The sequence below is a fragment of the Oreochromis niloticus genome, linkage group LG14 (assembly GCF_001858045.2).
Source record: "Oreochromis niloticus isolate F11D_XX linkage group LG14, O_niloticus_UMD_NMBU, whole genome shotgun sequence".
NCBI classification, from domain to species: domain Eukaryota; kingdom Metazoa; phylum Chordata; class Actinopteri; order Cichliformes; family Cichlidae; genus Oreochromis; species Oreochromis niloticus.
The window spans coordinates 2711023-2730362 of record NC_031979.2 but is presented as its reverse complement, the minus strand read 5'-3'; the positions used below and the strand labels follow the sequence as shown (position 1 = coordinate 2730362).

At 41.8% G+C, this 19340-nt stretch overlaps 1 protein-coding gene and 1 long non-coding RNA gene across 4 annotated transcripts in view; one reads left to right on the top strand and one right to left on the bottom strand.

Moving 5' to 3' along the window:
* tpst1 (tyrosylprotein sulfotransferase 1) overlaps window positions 1–19340 on the top strand; it is a 61403-nt gene that overhangs the window by 28452 nt on the left and 13611 nt on the right. For all 3 annotated transcript variants that reach the window (XM_019367695.2, XM_005474422.4, XM_005474424.4), the window contains exons 2-3: window positions 5764–6794; window positions 17370–17568. In XM_019367695.2, the coding sequence (XP_019223240.1) occupies window positions 5938–6794; window positions 17370–17568 (1056 nt within the window). In that variant the 5' untranslated portion in view covers window positions 5764–5937. The remainder of the gene's footprint in view (window positions 1–5763; window positions 6795–17369; window positions 17569–19340) is intronic.
* Window positions 1616–18433, bottom strand: LOC102077292 (uncharacterized). Its single transcript, XR_269804.4, has 3 exons — window positions 18320–18433; window positions 13835–13899; window positions 1616–3625 (listed from the first exon to the last, which is right to left on the bottom strand). It is a non-coding gene; the product is annotated as an uncharacterized LOC102077292 (long non-coding RNA).

Here is a 19340-nt window from a genome sequence, read left to right as displayed (position 1 = left end):
GTTTCTAGATGACATAGACATTTGGGAGTTTTGACCATTCAGTTGCTCTCTGTTTCATGTAAACTATCTTTTTTGAATTGGAGCTAATTATGTAAACGGCATTACATTTCAAAGGACACCTATCCTTAGATTTCATCTTGGCTTCAGAATCAGAGTAATGGCTTCATGCACGAATAATACTTTCTGCTGGCAGCGTCTCTAAATGATCACAAAGTTCTAGCTGTGGCTTCGGGAAACTGCAGATGTACAGGATGTTGTGTGATTGTTTGTCTTTAAGATAAACAGAGTGGTATTCATCAAGCACTTTTTTTGTTCTTGGCTTATCTGAGCAGTTTATGAATCTGGGCGGTCTCTCTATGTGGAGATGCACATAAATGCCAGGTAACAGTATTGTCCCAAAACACTGGGACATGCAGGAAAATGTAGTTGTTGTTCTCAGCTTCTAGGGTTACAAAATCACAGATCAGTCATCTGCATCTTCATCTCATCATCTTCTCAGTGAAATGACTAATATTTTCGAGCTCATCCTAGCGTTAGTTTTAGTGCTTAAACTATGCAGAAATAATATGTTGTTGTTTCTGGTTAATGACAATGAACATAAGTCATCACATAGTAGAAGTTAGGTGTACAGTTGGTTCATTTGATAATTCAGAACTCACTTAGGGTAGCTGTTTTATTAGTGGTACCCTGAGTGAGGATTTTGACGGTAAGGTGACTCATTTATTTTTTTCTCACCTTCCACGTCTTTAACTCTTCTCCATTTCTCACCCTTACACACTTCCTTTCAGCTCTTGTGAAACTTTTCTGGTCTGATTGTTATCAGTTGTTTAAATCAACTTTCAGCTGCTTCTCTCTCTGTGCCGCTCTCTTAGTGTCGATTTAAATTTATGTAACCTCAAATGTATTAATGCGATGATTTAGAGTTTTTGGTAAGGAGAAATCTCAGTACAACCTACAGAGATTGGTAATATTAAAATACCAGTGACAATCGGTAGGAGAAATTTACCTTTAAGTGCAGTTGCAGCAGTCTTTAATGCTCCCACTCACAGACTAAAGGTGTTGGAAGCCTACGATGCTTTGTGACTTCCCCCTCACCTTTAACACTGAATCACTGAGCACACAGATGTGAGATTGTGTGGGTGTGGTAGTTATGAGTACCTGCTGGCGGAGTCACCTGCTTTAGAATATATGAACCTAATGTTGTTTTCATGGCTGAGCTGACTTATCGCGCTTTTCCACTTCCACCTGCTCGGCTTGACTTGTGCCATAACTTGATAGTAGATTTTTTTTGTTCTCCCGAAGAGAAAAGTTAGAAACCCTTGTAAATGTATGTACCCTGCCTGGCTCAATGGCCACTGACTATGTCACTAAGCGCAGCTGGCCTGCAGTGAGGCCACATTGTTACTTTTACACATGAATTTACATAATTTTGTAACAATTATTAAATAGATTCCAGATGAATTGCACATGATAAAACATGGTAGGCTTTTTAACTGTAATCTGGTGAAGTGGCCCTTTGCAAGCTCATTAATATATATTTTTTAATTTTGTATTTATTTTGTTTTTTGGGTGTGTGCAAGTTACTGGGATTGCTCTGATATTAAAAAAGACATACTAGTCTTCTTATTTTTTACGTTGTTTATCAATGTGCTTTTGCTTTCTGTGTAAAACTCCAGTTTGCTCGTCTCAGAGAGTTGGCAGTTTGAAAATGAGGCAATGTCAGTTACGCATTGAGCTGGTGTAATGCTCTGAGGAAATGTTGACCACAAGCAGTCAGCTTTAGTCTGGGTTCAGTCTTCTCCCTGAGTAAAGATTTTACATGTGAACGTAGTGGGAAATCAAAGAAAAGCTACAACCTCACCTTGTTTGAATGAGGATTTTTATCAGACTACTATGCCGCTATGAAACTGACTTCAGCCCTGGAGAGCAGCAGACCGGAAAATAGTTTGACTGCAGTGTCTTGGATGAACTGCACTGTTAAGCTCATACCGGGATGCATTTGCTGGGGTCGTTCGCGTATCTGTTGTTGCAGCGTAGTACAGTATGAGGATTCTCTCCAATACTCTGGCCCGACACTCGTAACATAAGTGAGAATGGGTGGGTGGGCATCGTATACCTGGAGTTGGGGTTTTGACCATTGCACAAAATCATCTCTGTGAGTCTGTACAGCATGCTGTGGGGAAAACCCTGGTCTAACGTTTGACTCTGGTTTATTTTGAGCTTTCTTTTACTTCACGTTCTTAAACTCATTTGCAACTTAAAACAGACCTGCAAGACAAACGTATTTAAGAGCAGCGCGTGAATATAAAGTTTGACGACATCAAGCCCACAAAGCCCGGCAGAGCCGTTACCAGGACGGTGAACTCGGGTAAAGTGAAAGAAAATATGTTTCTAGTGTCCAAATCAGCAGCACTGGTCCTGTAATCAACATTTAAAGCTTTACTGGGAAACAGCAACCGCGGTCCTTCATCAAAGCATCAACAAACTTTGACATGAAGAAAAGTGAACTTTGTACCTGCTCCATCCACCGCTGTTTTACATAGATAAAAATCTGCAGGAAGTCTCCAGAAGTTGTGTTAAAATATGCAGATTAACTGTTAACTTAACAGGGCAGAGTCTAAAGGGGGCATGGTGTACACTAGACCATATTTATTTAAAGGTTTTTATAACATTTTTCACACTGAAAGGGAAATAATATCAAACATGGTTAATTAAATTGCATTAATATTTAAAAATATAAAAATTAAACTGACGTGAGGGATTTTAGGTTAGATGGTGAATTATTGTTGATATTAATGAACGTCTGTTCCATTATAATGTCTTGTTTTCAGCAGCACAGGGAAAACTTCAGTAAGCTGCTATGCTCACATGCTCCTTTATAGGCTTACAGGCAGAAACTCACTCATTCACCTGCACACTTAAACACACAGCCAAACATGTACAATAACTCTTAAAGCTTTCCAAGAAGACAGAGTAAAGATGCTTTTTTTTTATGCTTCAGTTTAGATTTCATATTTATCCTATTTTATTTTACAGTTAATTTTGAAGGGGGCATATTTTTTCTGTTTTAAATATTTATTATTGCTCATTAATAAGACAAAAGTATTCGTTTTCCGATTAATCGATGGAATAATCAATAGATTAATCGATAGCTTCAGCACTAACTAACTTCTGAGCTAACCCCACGTTTAGAAAAACGCTCCTCAATTTCCTTTGGCTGGTCCTTCTGTGTTGCCGTGGTGACTATTGGAAACCGTCAATTAAAAAATATTGCAGTAAACGTTTTATTTTGCAATGGCACAAAATAAACTGGGGAACGAGAGACGTTTTAATACTGTCATCCTCAAACCCCATCACATCCCAGTCTGCAGTTGTATTTGGGAGGAACAAAACCACTAATGAATTAGAGAAAGATGATGATGGTGTTGTTTCTTGTGTTCCAGACGATGATGCATCCAAATGGCACTGATGATGATGCAAATGTGGAGATGGCTGCATTGGGGTCAGTGCTCTGCTGTGATGAATAGCAGCCTGTCCCATACTGATGTCACAGTCCCCGCTGTTCCACCGCTGTGGCATGATGCTGTCATAGGCAGCTAACCATCGTGCTCATATGAGGTGGAATCTATGGAAACAGACTAAATAGTTATTACGGGTATGAGGCTCTGTGCTAAAGAGCATTGATCAAAAAATGTAACGGCAACCTGAATCTTCTTTGGCGTTAGACAAAACTGGAGCACCCACAGGATGTTTTGGTGAATGTAATATGAATACATTATATATAAAAACCTCAAATGCAGAGTTTTTGCTTCAATTAAGGTTTTATTGCAATAGGAGACAAAGGCATTCAGTATTGTATCTCCTGGATGAGGTAGATTGGGTGTGAGTTCATCTGTATGTGCGCAGATACACACATAAATAGTGGTAGTTCATGGGTGTGTGTGTGTGTGTGTGTGTGTGTGTGTGTGTGTGTCTGTGTGCCTTTAAAAGAGCATGTGATGACGGCAACGAAGAGAGAGACCAGTCAGTATTCTCCGAGCGCAGGTCTGAGGTTTGGCCTGTGCTTTGTTGCAACATTTCGTTTCATAGAAAAGATGCTTTGATTGTGTAGGTATTAATAATAATTCAGTGCCCAGCCTGACAGCCTCAGGTCAGTTGCTCAGATTTGCTGGCACGTGTGCTTTCATTGGCCAACAAAAAAGTGAGCTTTTTATATACTTATTATATGTTATATGTTACTGCAGTTTAATATATTTCATATTCGTCTAAATCTGTAAAATAATCTACCAAAGCCTTGAAATAAGACTCCACGCCCCCATTTAGATTCACCCTCTCCTCATCGCAGGTGCCACTGGCATATAAAATAAAATAGCTGCTGTCAGCCTTCAGCAACCTGCCTGATTTAAACTTCGTATCAGACTAAGTTAGCAGTTCAGCTGTGTACGTATGCTTTCACTGGAACAGCTGTGCTATGGATTTGCTGCTGTGTAAAACAAATGGCAGAAAGTTCACATGAGTTTGTATGTGATGCTTCATGAAGGACCTGCATGAGCTTTTTCCCAGGAGTTAAGTAAAGGTTTTTATGGTGATTACAGTAGTAAGTGTGGGTGTTTTGGACGTTGCACATTCATTGCTAAACTATGATAGCGTCATCTTCGCTGCTGTTGTGTTATCTGTCTTTGTGGAGAAAACTGTGGGCCGCGTGAGTTTAAGGTTGTCGTAGTTTTTATTCACATGCATGCTAAATATGTTTCTGCTGTAACACTCACGGTTACATGGATTAAACAAAACGTCAGTTAATTGATGAATCATTGCAGCTCTGCAATGCACCAACTGCACATGTGCACCGAGCAGTGAACCTCAAGTAGACTTCAAAGAACCATAACAGGAATGACTACTCAGTCGTGCTTTCTCTCCCTGTGTCAGCAGCAGAGTGTAGCTGAGGCCTAAGTGCTCGAAGCTCCTGTGCGGGTTTAACGTTGATGTTTCCAGACAAAAGGTTCCTGAGGCCAAAAGTCCAGATACCTTGGATGCAAATGGCTTTAAAGACAGAAGACCATTTTATTTAGACAGTCTACCACTATTGTTAACAAGACTGAATGTGTGGTTTGAAAGTGAGGTTTCACTTTGCCCCTGCCTGCTGTGGACTGCCTTAACCCTAACATCTTCCACTTCCACTACGGCCGACTGTGGCTGTTCTGCCTGCACAGAGAAAACTCTCCAGCAAATATGCTGTACTCAGCCTGCAGCTGTCAAAAAAAACTGTCAGCCTGCCCACTGCAGTATGTATGAGCAGGATGTGTGTATTCACTGAATGCACGCACACATTGTCCTTTCTGCAGAATTAGCATGAGTGGCTGCCCATATCATAATTAGAGGTTGACGGATAAATGTCGCAGATGAAATATGTGCCACCAGAAATTCAAAGCTGGGATGAAGAGGAAAAATACATCTTGGACACATTTGTTGTTCTGTATTCTTAGTCTGTTATTAGCAACTAGTTATTTCTTTCAACAAGCTTTGACTTGCAACACTTTAAGTCCACTAGAGTGTTGCAAAAAACAGGCAGAGCTCATTTAGTTTTCTTCACCCTGCTGGTCGGCAGGACATCGACCCCCAAATTTGTAAATATGATAACTTGAGAACGAAGCGAATTTATTTTTCCCTGCCGTCCGAACACAAATGATTCTTTTCAGTTCTGTCGTATCAGTGTTTCCTGTGGTGCGATCAGAACTCACTGTGTCTCTTCTCTCCACCGTGCAGGCCTCATGGAGCTGGAGACCAGACACCTGCTGTGCACCAGGGAGCTCGATCCATGCCCGGTTCCCAGTAAACAAACATAAAGGGTGGGAACTTACTGGCCCTTTACTTCCTTTCCCCTCATACCCAAAAATCACCCCTGTGGTTATCTTGTCCTCTCCCTTCTGTGGCCCCAGAATGATTGGCAAGCTGAAACAGAACTTGCTGGTGGCCTGTCTGGTCATCAGCTCGGTCACAGTTTTCTACTTAGGCCGCCATGCAATGGAGTGTCACCATCGCATCGAGGAGTACAGCCAGCCAGGAGGAATCCTGCCTCTCTCTGGGCTGGGAGGCAGCATGCGGACCACCTTACGGACAGGCCAGAACCTCAGCACGCCGTTCATTTACAACAAAGACATGCCGCTCATTTTCATCGGTGGCGTACCCCGTAGCGGGACCACACTAATGCGAGCTATGCTGGACGCCCACCCCGAGGTCCGCTGTGGTGAGGAAACTCGCGTCATCCCACGCATCCTGGCCATGAAACAGATGTGGAGCCGCTCGGGTCGGGAGAAGATGCGCCTGGACGAGGCTGGTGTGACTGACGAGGTGCTGGACGCCGCCATGCAGGCCTTCCTGCTGGAAATAATCGTCAAACACGGCGAGCCCGCCAGCTTTCTGTGCAACAAGGACCCATTTGCACTGAAATCTCTTTCCTACCTGGCCAAAATATTTCCCCGTGCCAAGTTTGTGCTCATGATTAGAGACGGTCGGGCTTCGGTCCATTCCATGATCTCGCGAAAGGTGACCATTGCCGGGTTTGACTTGGGGAGCTACAGGGACTGCCTGACCAAGTGGAACCGGGCCATAGAGACGATGTACACTCAGTGCCTGGACGCTGCAGACAAATGCCTGCCTATGCACTATGAACAATTGGTGCTGCATCCTGAAAAATGGATGAGGACACTGCTGAAGTTCCTTGATATTCCCTGGAATAATGCCGTTCTCCACCACGAGGAGCTCATAGGGAAAGCTGGAGGAGTGTCCCTCTCCAAGTAAGTAATGCTGATGGCTTTCCTACAATTTTCCTTTTCCAAACTCCAAAAGATTCCCAGCCCTGTGTTCTGTGCTTTTACTTTGAAAGGAAACGTCTGGTCTGGATAATGTCAATCTAACGTTGTTTTTCTTTTGGTTTTTTGTAAAAATTCATAAACTATAGATTTCTGGAAGAACAGTCAATGTTTCATGGCAAATTTGATCAGTTGTAGCTCAACTTTGGCTACAGTTACAGTAACTAAAGTAAAATGTCAGAGTGACACATCATTGGCTGATGTCAGCGTGTCTTTGATCCCTTTTGTTTGTGTCTGGAGGCGACCGTGTTGTTAACATGCAGGGTGAGCTCTTTCATTACAGCACAGCTCTATACGACGACTTTTCGGGAAAAATCTTCTCTTCGTGCAGTTTGCTCAAACTCAAACGCCTCCTTTCTTCAGTTGTCTGTCTGTTGTGTTAGGACTGAGTGCACTAACGTGTAAAATAGGTGTCTGTGGCCTCTTGTCTTATGTTGAAGACGCATTTTAGGATAGCTGAGCTGCTTCCAGTGCTCTGTAGCTGTTACTAAAACAGCGCACGCTGAATCATCATCCATCTGTGTTATGTTATGATTCATTTCCAGCTCGCTGCTCTGAGGATCGTTGACGTTTTGGACATTTAACCCCGTTGGAATGTAGTTTATCAAAGCCGTTTCCCCCTTTTATCCATGTATGTACAGTTTCTACACAACCTTCTTTCTACAGCTGTGTTGCTGAAGCTCTACTCGATAGATAAATGTTTGGTGATGCAAGAAGCTGTAAATCGTGTCTGGCCCACAAGCTCCACTTGGTGAGCCAGGCTTGTCGTATATCACATTCCCCCTGCAATAGAAATGCGCTTGGGAGCGCCCATGTCGACTTGGCTTTCAAATACTTAGCCTTGAGGCAGAGAATGTATGGATTGACTATTAACCTTAAGGTAAAAGGACTTGTTGGTAAGCAATGTGTGAAGTGAAATGTCATGTTCTATATAATCTGAGTTCTTGATGGTGTTAAAAACAGGGCCTTGAAACATATCGTCCCTGTTCCACTGTTACATTTCACTACAAATGAAACATCCTCCAGCTGCAAACAGTGAGACTCGTCATTAGTGACTTGAAACATATGAGACGACGTCTGCATTGCTGCACTGTGAGCACGTTTGCCTGATGGCCCTGCCTGGTGTCAGAGTTGTTTTGAATACTCTGCTATGGGAGGTTGGCCTCTGGAAGTTTTTGAGGAAACACTTTTCTGTCTGCTTCATATTACCCCCAACCCCCTTTGCTACCACGGTCTTCCTGCCACATGGTAGAGAACACTCCCTATCCTCCTGGAGATATTTAAGCCACATTTTGTTATTATCCCTTTATGAAAACAGTCCAAGTTTCTGTTTAAAATGCTTTGCATCTATTGAGCAGTAACTGCCCGTCTTTACTGTAATCTTCTATGAAGACATCCAACTTCCTCTAAGATGCGAGGGCCGAGTTCTTTCCTGCCAAATGGAAATTGCTAACTGGCCGTCTTCTTTCTTTTAGGTTTTACATTCTTTGGACAAAGCACAATTAAATGTCAACCTAAAGACAATAAACAATATTAGTTTAAAGGAACAGTGAACATAAGGACAAGAGGTCAGTAAAGTTCAGTTATGCCCAGTTTTGAATTGGATAGGATCAGGGGGATCAGGCCTGCAGCTCACTTCTAAATAAACCCATTTGTGGACAAAACGCTCAAAATAATTCATATTCTAAATACACATAATACATTACGCTTTTATATGTTTCTGTTTATACAATTATTCTACACTAAAAGTTCTTTCTGTTGGAGGGCAGTTTTTTCCTCTGCCCTCAACCAGTGCCTTTAGTGCACTGGGATTCTTTATCCAGATCTGATATGTACTGACACACGTGTTTAAACCAAGTCATTGTCTGAACGGCTGCTGTGGCACAGTGGGTTGATCAGGTCACCCACTGATTGGGAGGTAGGTGATTTGCATCAAAGGTTTCTGGCAGATTATCGTGTGTGTGTGTCTGTCTGTGTGTGTCTGTCTGTCTGTCTGACATAGAATAAAGCACTGTATGTATGTGCATATGAATGGGTAAATGGAGGTAGGTTAGAGCTCTATATAAACACCCCCACGTTCACCATTTACTTTACCGAGGAGTCCACACTACATAAGCAGGAGACTGACCTGGGGCCAGTGTGTGGGTGTGAAGCTCTAATGTGTGCTTTTAAATGCTTTGGTCAGTAAGGCTGTAAAAGTGCATGTTAGTAAAGTTCAAATGAAGCCAGGAAGCAAAGCTGGAGGAACAAAAATGCCTACTATAATTTTTTTTTTTTTGTCAGTGTCACTGCCCTGTCATTAAGATGCAGGGAGATCCATGTAACTAGGTTAATATTATATTAAGGGTTAAATATGTCGACGTTTCTCCTGCAGCTGCTGTAACAGCATTTTTGCAAAAACTTGCAAGTGTCTTGTTAAAATTATCCCGTCTATCTGAAATTGAAAAGGCACTAATAGATTTATTAAAGCACTGCATCCTAATTTGTAACTTTTTAAAAAGATTGATACAGTTAAACGTCTGGATTTAGGGTTCATCTTTTAAAATACATTATATCAGATTATAAACAGAATAAACCATGATGGATTCGTGCTCTAAACCAAGCAGTGAAACTGTAATGTCGGGTGCTTTCATGCGTGCTGTGACGCAAGCTTGGATACAACAGAGACTCCTGAGTGTCCTTCAGCCCTACTGGTACAACTCTGGATGACTAAATGACAAAGGCAGAGGTCCTCAGAAAGGCCAAAGTACCTGTGTCTCTCAAACAACTTTCAGTTTTATCTAGATGGTGGAAAAATTCTCTTCAGTGGTTACATCTGAGTTAAACAAGCACCGAGTGCTTAAGCCTGTTCATTATACAGGTACAGGAAGCTACAAAACCTTTATAGAAATAAAAACGAGGCCAGAACAGATCAAATGTCTGAACCAGGTAAGAGTGTGGTAAGAGCTCTTTGGGGTTTCCTGATCTGCTGCCATTTAGAGCACACATCAGCCCCTCACAAATTGATTCAGCATCAAATATTAATGAATGGGGACAGGAATTAGAGCCCTGATGATAATGTGGAGACACTGCTTTGTCCCTTTCATTGGAACAAACAGAAGCAGGGACAAAGTCCAAGATGTAGCAGGAATCTACAGAGTTCACATCAATTTACAATATGATTGATTGAATCAAATGATATCGTTTCTGTTGGTGTCTGTTACCTGCTAAATTTGTTACTTATTTCTGTAAAAGAGCGAACTCTGCATACCACATGTTTAGTTTGAATATAACCTGTAAACTTCTGTTAATCATCGTTTTTATCATCTAAACACGAGATTTCAGTTATCGTCGTGCTGCGTCTGTCTGGTGAGTAATGATCACATTGCAGAAAATCACGCCAGTGAAAGAAATCAAAGCAAATGTGAAAATGCCTCATTTACAGATGCTGCTGATTTGTTCTTGCCATCATTGAACAGAATAGACGGAGAGAGCAAGACCTTTTGTAGTGGAGGAGACTGCAGACTGATTTTATTTTATTTTTTGTCAGCTACTTTTCAGAGAAAGTGTTGCCAAATAGGTTATGATGAGTCAATAAATATAGTGACAAACTTACTAATTTGGTAATCAAGGGGTGAACTGGTTATGAAGTGTGATGATCAGCAGGGTTGGCTAATGAACTCAGTGCTTTCTAGAGTACAACCGAATTAGATCAGTGCTACCAAGCACTGTCTCACACTTGGCACTGAGGTCTAGCTTTTCCTGCTAGACCTCAGTGCAGCGTTCTTTACTGGTGACCATAATATTCTATTAGACCGAATGGAGGATGCTGTAGGTATGTTGTTCCTAGAGTGTTTAAAAGTAGAATGGGAGGCAGAGCCTTCAGTTTTCAGGCCCCTCTTCTGTGGAACCAGCTTCCAGTTTGGATTCAGGAGACAGACACTATCTCTACTTTCAAGATTAGGCTTCAAACTTTCCTTTTTGCTAAAGCATATAGTTAGGGCTGGACCAGGTGACCCTAAATCCTCCCTTAGTTATGCTGCAATAGACGTAGGCAGACAGGGGATTCCCATGATGCACTGGGTGCTTCTTCTTCACTCACTATGTGTTAATAGACCTCTCTGCACTGAATCCTACTTGTTATTAATCTCTGTCTCTCTTCCACAGCATGTCTTTATCCTGTCTTCCTTCTCTCACCCCACCCAGTCGCAGCAGATGGCCCCGCCCCTCCCTGAGCCTGGTTCTGCCGGAGGTTTCTTCCTGTTAAAAGGAAGTTTTTCTTGATCATAGGGGGTCATAGGGTTTTGTTGATTGCTGGGTTTTTCTGTGGGCGCTGTATAAATAAAATTGAATTAAAAGAGTGAAGCTGGTTTTATGATGGGCAGAGCTAGCATGTTCAGGGCCTGCCAGTCTGCCTGCGGTGAGCTCTGTTGTCAGATGGAGGCAGTGTATAAAATCTGTTTGTGTGTGAGCCAGCTGCAAAGCTCTCGCATACAAAGAGCTGAAGTGAAACAAACTGTCTTTGCTTTCATGCTTTATTTTATGATATTTGAAGTTTTTTTGCGGTTCTCCCGTTCCTGGTAAACTCTATCGCTCCCTGCTCTATTTCTGACCACTTGTCAACCATTTAACATTGGGCAGTAGCATACATCATCCACTTCCAGCGGCAGTGTGTCTTGTGTGGGTGAAAAGCACCTTTTCCCCCCTCTGTGTGACGAAGTGTACACAAAAGGACACATTTGTGGGGACTATAAATCCCGCAAGAGACCATGTAATGTCATTCCTGCCATATGTTAAAATCAACAACCACACAGGACTAGCCAAAAACAACCTTGGGTTGCGTTTAACTAGGTAACCATGAGCCCCCGCCACCCCCCAAAAAAACAAACAGGAGAAAAAAAAACCAATAATGAAACAACAAAAGAAACAAACCAAAACACTCAGCGGTGTGATGGGGTGATTCGACTGTGATGCAAACTGTCCAACCCTAACGTGCATCCATGAGTAGTTTTTGTTTAGTACACAGTGTACATGTCTGCTGTAAGAGGCTTTGATCCACAGTTGTACCGCTCCCATAAATGGGTTCTGATACAGTTTGATGGAAGATGTGGCCAGCCACAAGTAGCCTTCGGGGCAGCACAACTGCCTTTTACCATCAAACATTTTGGCCCTCCTATCAAGTACTTTGCCCGGAGTGCATTAAAGTCAACCCCCATGACACCTGGCAGCTAAAGGCTCTTTCCCACTCCAACCACCAACAATCCCATCCTCCACCACCCTACAGCATTTGGTCTCTATCTACACAAAAATCTCAATCAGTGGGCAGCCAGGCCCCAGAGTGGGACCTTGCTTTAGCATTAACATCAATTACCTAGCGTTGATTTAGTGGAGGCCCTGCCTAGCTAAGAAACCCACTCCATTACTTATCCCAGAGCACTGAACTGTCTGATCCATCCTCCCCAACTCTCCAACCTATTTGTGATCGAGATGTCTCTATCCGATTCTCTTATTGGCTTTTGGTGATACAGAACACCACCTTGGGTAAAGAGGGCCCAGCACTGAATAATTGACAAGCTGAAGGCCATTAAGAGCATCACAGCATGAAGGGAAGTGGTCATGTGATGGCCAGAAAAGGGTTTTGTCACATCTCATTTAAAGCTGAGAATAGAAATGCGCATGCATCATTTGTTCATTAGTAAGAGTTCAAATGATTGAATTGTTGTCAATCTTCAGTTATACAAACGGGATATTTACAACTGTGAACTGTCTGCCTCATTTATTGTGCCAGTATCCTACTAATGTGCTCCTTTTGGAGGAAAGTAAATTCTCGAGTTGCATAAAAAGTTGATAAAATTAATTTTAAATTGTGATAAGGAACAAAGGAGCTTGCAAAGAAAAGCGTCTGGACTTCTCCTTTGACTACGGTGACCTGGATGACTGAGAACCTTCACAGACATGTGGTGGCTGTAGCTCAGGTGGTAGAGCAGGTCATCTACTGATCGGAAGGTTGGTGGTTTGATTCCTGGCTTTCCCCAGTCTGCATGCCAAAATATCCTTGGGCAAGATACTAACGCCAAATTGCTCTCCGATGCATTCATCGGAGTATGAATGTGTGTGAATGTTAGTTAGAAAGCACTTAGAAAAAATGTGCTTGTGTGAATGGGTGAATGCACAGTTGTATAAAGCGCTTTGAGTGCTCAGAAGAGTAGAAAAGCGCTATATAAGAACCAGACCATTTACCAGTGATAAGGAACATTTTCCAAAATAAAACAAGCATCTAAGTGGCAACTTGGTTATTAACTGGATAAAATACTGGACATGAAAAAACCTCGTTGCATTAAATTGCATTATTGTCTGTGCTGCTAGTAATACTTTTCACTGGGGTTATGTAATGGAGATCAAAAATTATATTCAATATAATGTTTAGCTGTCAGAGTAGAGCAAGAACTAAAGTCAGAGTGCATCACGGTCATCCTTACTGCAGGGAAACTGAAAAGGAGGAGCCGGGCTAGCTAACAGCACCTTAACCTTCAGAAGTAAGAGCCAATGGACTTTTATACATGTGTATTTTTATACACATATATACATGGCCACTTTATATTGGTCATAAGGTCACATCATATAGTGAAATGACCATACGACCATGCCATTTTCTTTTACAATATAGTTAATTCAGTATATAGGATTTGTATGGCAAACGGCACCATACGTGTTTTCATAATGCTTGAGTATTGATGTATGGATCAATACAGCTGGTCTATGTAACAAAGTTTGAGATTTGTGAGACACAGATGTACTCCTGTATATACTCGGCGCTTGTATCGGTATGTGTACTATAGAGACCTTTGGCTCTCTTGTCAATAAGGTTAGCTCCATCTAACCTGATGGTGAAGCTCAGCAGCCTTCCCTCTTTATCAGTTTATGTTCCACATCAACACTTAGCCGCCCCTTGGGTCTTGATGGAGTTACCTAAAGTGATTCCCTACCCATTTGTTGCAGAGTGGATGTTTGGATCCTAGCCCGTCTCGTGGAAACCATCTCCACCGTCCTCCTGAGATGACAAAACCAGCTCAATCTATTAATCATGCAGGAGGCTATGCCTGTACAGTGTAAAGATTCAATTGCAAAGTAAATGGATTAGAGGAAAGTGAATTGCTGTATTGAAGTATAGAGTCTGACAGGAAACATAAGGATTGAGGGGCTGGACCCTGGATGGTAAATAGACATTGTGGTGTGAGTGTTCTCATTCTGCCTGCTCTTTAGGTATCGCTGTGCTTGACTGGGCATCAAACCAGTAACAATAATCTCATAATAGAAGTCATTTTTAAATTTTTGTGACATGAAAAAGTGAAGAAGTGTGGTCAAAGCTGAAATTCTGTATTTGGTGATCTGAGTGTAATCTAGCTGAGGGAGGAGAGACTGATGTTGGTGTGTTGTTCGTTTTTAGAATAAATGGATTGCTGACCCTGTTACAAAACATGTTCAACTAGTCAATAAGGAGGCTGCTTTCACTGGTTTCACAGTTTTAGGCCTTTTTAAAAATACATTTTGTTTTCTTTAGGTCGGTTGGCTGAAAAGTACTAAATATACTTTTGGCAATTTTATTGGTGAAAACCCAGCCTGAGCTCTACAAAGTATCTTTACAATGTAAACATAATGGAAAAGTTTAGTTTTATGTAAACTTGTATAAAATCTCATTTTTGTTGTTGTTCTTTTTAACATTAGTTACATCTGCTGAATTCCAAGAAAAATGATAAGCAAATTCATAGAGACAAAAACCTAAACCAGGGGTCCCCAATCCCAGTCCACGAGGGCCGGTGTCCCTGCAGGTTTTAGATCTCACCCTGGGTCAACACACCTGAATCAAATGATTAGTTCATTACCAGGCCTCTGGAGAACTTCAGGACATGTTGAGGAGGTCATTTATCCATTTAAATCAGCTGTGATGGATCAAGGACACATCTGAAACCTGCAGGGACCCCGGCCCTCGTGGACTGGGATTGGGGACCCCTGACCTAAACGGCATGAGTTTAGTTGATCAACTAATCTGTTATGCAGTCAGTTATAGATATTCCCTGACTTAATATAGTGGCTCATCAGCTAAACCCTCAGCAGCTCTGACCATCAGCCTTGTTCTTGATACACTTCTTCATTCCTCAGGCATCCACTCACACTCCAGGACTGTTTTAATCAGTCTGGTTAAAAAGTCAACTGACCCCTCTCCTAAAAATCTCAATACCTCAGTAGGTATCATCTAGACCCGGTGTGCTTCCACTCTTCATCTTCTTTGTGGCTACCCTCACTTCCTCCTTACCAATCTTCTGCACTTCATGAGTCATGAACCTTTCTCTATCAGTCCTCCTTTCTCATTTGCTGCCTTCATCAGCTCCTCATAAACTAAGGAGCTTGGAAAGAAAAGAGTCTGGACTTCTTTAAGTCTCTTGAAGATGTTTCACCTCTCGGCCATCTGTCTTCTCTGTCCAAAATGTGAACATTAGCATCATCCAAAGAGTGACCTTTGTCCTTTAGATGCAGATGTACCTCTGTCTTTGCTGCATCCGTGACTCCACGGACTCACTTCTCTCTTTAACTCCATAACTATCCAAGAAGTTTCAACCATCTAGCTGTTGTATAATTTGGAGCTAGTCCCTCTCCTTCATTATTCCATCCTTTTGTGTAATGTACCAGCCGCAAAACGGCTCCACAGCATGATGCTGCCGTCACCATGCTTGACAATTGGTACTGTGTCCTTAGATTTGAAAGCCTCACCTTTACTCCTCCAATGATCTCTTGTAACTGTGACCAGATAGATCAATCTTTGTATAGAAAAGTTTTATAGCCAGATGAGACGATGTATTTGGCCTGTCCAGCTGAAAATTTTAGTTGAGCTTTGGAGCAGGGGCTTTTTTCTTGGGTAACATCCTTCACCCCATGGCAATGCAAAGCTGTGGCTGGAAAGTGACAGTAGTGTTCCAGTAGTTTTCAGTTCATGCCAGGCTTGAGTCTTGATGGTTCCTGGGCTGTTCATCCTGATCAATTGCCTCTTATCTAAGGGTGACAGTTTGCCACGGTCTGAAAGACGACCCAAAGTAGTGACGTTCTAAAAGTGTCAAAATGTGAATTTGAGGCATTGTTGAACTTTCAGCACCAAGTAAAGTATTTAAGTCGTGTCTGTGTGTGTATAGTGATGTATGTATAGGATCGATTGGACAGTCAGTGGTGTCACTCAAACGGTCGAGTCATGAGAGCTCCCTTGACAAAAATCAAAACCGCCAATTGTATGTGTCATCTGTTAATGTCTTGTCCCATTCTCAGAAGACAGATAGACAAACTGTATGCTATACGTCAACCTGTGTGTGTTTCAGTAACTACTTTGAAATATGCTATCTGTCCTTATACAGAAGGTAAAAAGCCAAAATACTGCTTTTTTCCACTGTGTGTACAATCTGATAGCACTGCGATTTATTAATTTGAGCAACTCTAATGCCTAAATGCGTTTTCAGCTGATGCCCGTCAAACAGATTCAGGTCTCTGGCTAATGGTACACTACTCTATACTAATTTTATTAATGTATCAGGATGCCCTTTGATTTGTTGTGTTCGTGATTTAAGAGAGCGGTTATCTACATCTCCATAGATCTCAGTGTTCATCTCACTGCTCGTCAGTGCTAGTACACTTTGCTCCTTGCAGAAAATAAAAGCTGCAGTCCATCAAGTCCAATCCCCTCACCGGTTGAATATTTAATTTCAGACGATGAATAATTTACCAAGATAATGGTGGATGGAAGAAAAGGCTGAGTGGAGCATTTCATCTTCAACCTAAACAGCAGTTTAATGTTCAGCATCAACAAAACCTAAAATCCAAAAATCTACCCGTATGGGTTCATGTTACCTAGAAGAGCTTTGCCGCTAAGAAGCACTTAAATTATGCAGATAATTCAGCAAAAGTATTGAGATGCTAAAAAAGGTCACAGCCTTCTTTTGTGATTCCATAGAAATAATGTATATTATGTCTTTATCCCTGCTTTTTTACTCTTAAGGTTTTCTGTGTGCTACAGAAGTTTTCTAAACAAAGTGAAACTGAGATGTCGGTGTAGAGCAGACATTAAGCCATTAGGGTTGATCCATGTGTCGTTTCCACTGCTGAAGACAGGCACGTCAGTAATGTAGATCAAATGAAATGAGATGGATGTCGGCTGGACGATGCAGTAATGGTGTAAAAAGTTATTCATTCACTGCGTTTAACGGGGACCTGCTGATGACGGAGGCCAGGAGTTCAGCTTTAATAGTATTTTATAATCCAGTTACAGCCAATTAGATGCTTCCACTGAACAGAAGCGAGTGATGGACTGGTCTGTTGCGAAACAGGACGAGCCACGAAGACGACCGCTGTAAATAATGCTGTGACCTGTGGTCAGCGTTGTTAAATGTGTGCTAACTGTCACTTTGTGGCAAAACGAGGTTCCAATAACGTGCGTGCTTGACATCACTGTTGAAATAACACTTCTTTGTGTTTTGTTAGGGTGGAGAGGTCCACAGACCAGGTCATCAAGCCAGTTAATGTGGAGGCCTTGTCCAAGTGGGTGGGAAAGATCCCAGCTGATGTGGTGAGGGACATGGCCGTCATCGCCCCTATGCTGTCCAGGCTAGGCTATGACCCACATGCCAATCCCCCAAACTATGGTCAACCTGACCCCAAAGTGCTGGACAACACTAGAAGGGTGAGTACTAAGCAGACATGTTCATGATTTTATATTCAGTTTGACTTTCATTAGAATTAAAATTTTAAGATCCCAAGTTTTGTAGAGAAATGTCAGAGTAATTTTACTGGATAAGAAGACCAAGTTGCAGCAGCAAAGCTCTCTTGACTTCACTGGTCAAATAACTAGTCCAGCACCCCCCCCCAAAAAAAATACTAAATGGATGAGAAATGATGTGTTTACTGTTGCGCTTCAGTGACTGGATGAATAACTATTGTCTTTGAGCAACAGTAGTGCTATCAAATCTTTATGCTAAGATAAGGTGAGCTAAAAAGGTCCAACTGGCTTCTGGTTATAGAATCATATTTAGCATCCAGTCACATCTGTGTCATTGTTTTTATGTTTAGAAACTAAATTCCCTAAAAATGATTATATTCCCTGACAAAGGCTCCGCAGGACTTATTGAGTTTGTCTTTTTCCTTTTTTAAACTCTAAAATCCTGCCTTTGCTGTCCACTCAATGATTTTCATGGTAGGAACAGGGTCTAGAAAGTGTGATCAAACACAATGAGCCTCAGTATTAACAATGTAAATGTGACACACGCCCAGTATCTTGTCCAAAGACAATAACAAGATGAAGTGTATGTTACTACAGCACTCGGTGTACTGTGCTCTCAAGAGATTATACTACTACTATTTTCACTGATTCTGTGATCTTAGTCAAGTTTTAAAAATTAACTGCAATAAAGACATAATGATGTCATCAGAGTTACCTTAGTTTGAATGCATGGTCTACACCAGGGGTGGGGGACCTCCAGGCCTCGAGGGCCGGTGTCCTGCAGGTTTTAGTGTCCTTGATTCAACACAGCTGATTTAAATGTGTTAAAGTTCTCCAGAGGCCTGGTAATAAACTAATCATTGGATTCAGGTGTGCTGACCCAGGGTGAGATCCAGAACCTGCAGGACACCGGCCCTCGAGGCCTGGAGTTCCCCCACCCCTGGTCTAGACAATAAATAACAAACTGCCTTTACCGAGGACAGTTTGCAGCATGCAAAACTAATTTCTTTGTAAAATATTCATTTGAAACTGACCAAATTAAAATAAAATCCAGAAATTATACTGTAGCTTTTATATATATATACAGTGTCTTAATTCCTTCTATGATAAAGCAGGCCGTTGCATCTCAGAGGTTTTTGTCCTAAGGCATTTTTCAGGAGAGTGTCTGGGACCGTAAAGACCTGAGCTTTGGCTGTTGGGGTGTTGTGCTCGGTAATGCTGTGCGGCTGCTGGTTACACTGTGCCTGACGTGACTCTAAGTCTATTCCATTCACATGATTTATTTTGTCTTTGGACTTGCTTGGGATTCAAAGTCAGGCGATGTTTTTGATCCATATCAGTTTTGAGTATTCTGTTTTCACATGTCACTCTAATGCTCTTCACTTTGCAGGCAGTCTGGTTTGTGTGATTAACTTCTGAATGTGGGATTGCAGTAGAAACAGACATTGCACTTTGGAGTACTTTATGTTGATAATGTAACTATTTTTATTACCATTAAAACTACTCCTACTTTACTATATGAACTACTACTGCTGCTTACTGTTCCAGTACCACTTTGTTTAAGCTTGTGTCCAGAGACACACTTTTTTTTTTTTTTAATGTCTGTACATCTCTGTCTGCTTTCACTGCCTGTAAACAGCTGGACCTGTGGGTAAGAGGAGGGACAGGAGCAGAACCACCAAACGAACAGTTCATGGCTGACATCACATAAACGTGCTGCTGCTTAAGCTCTTGCT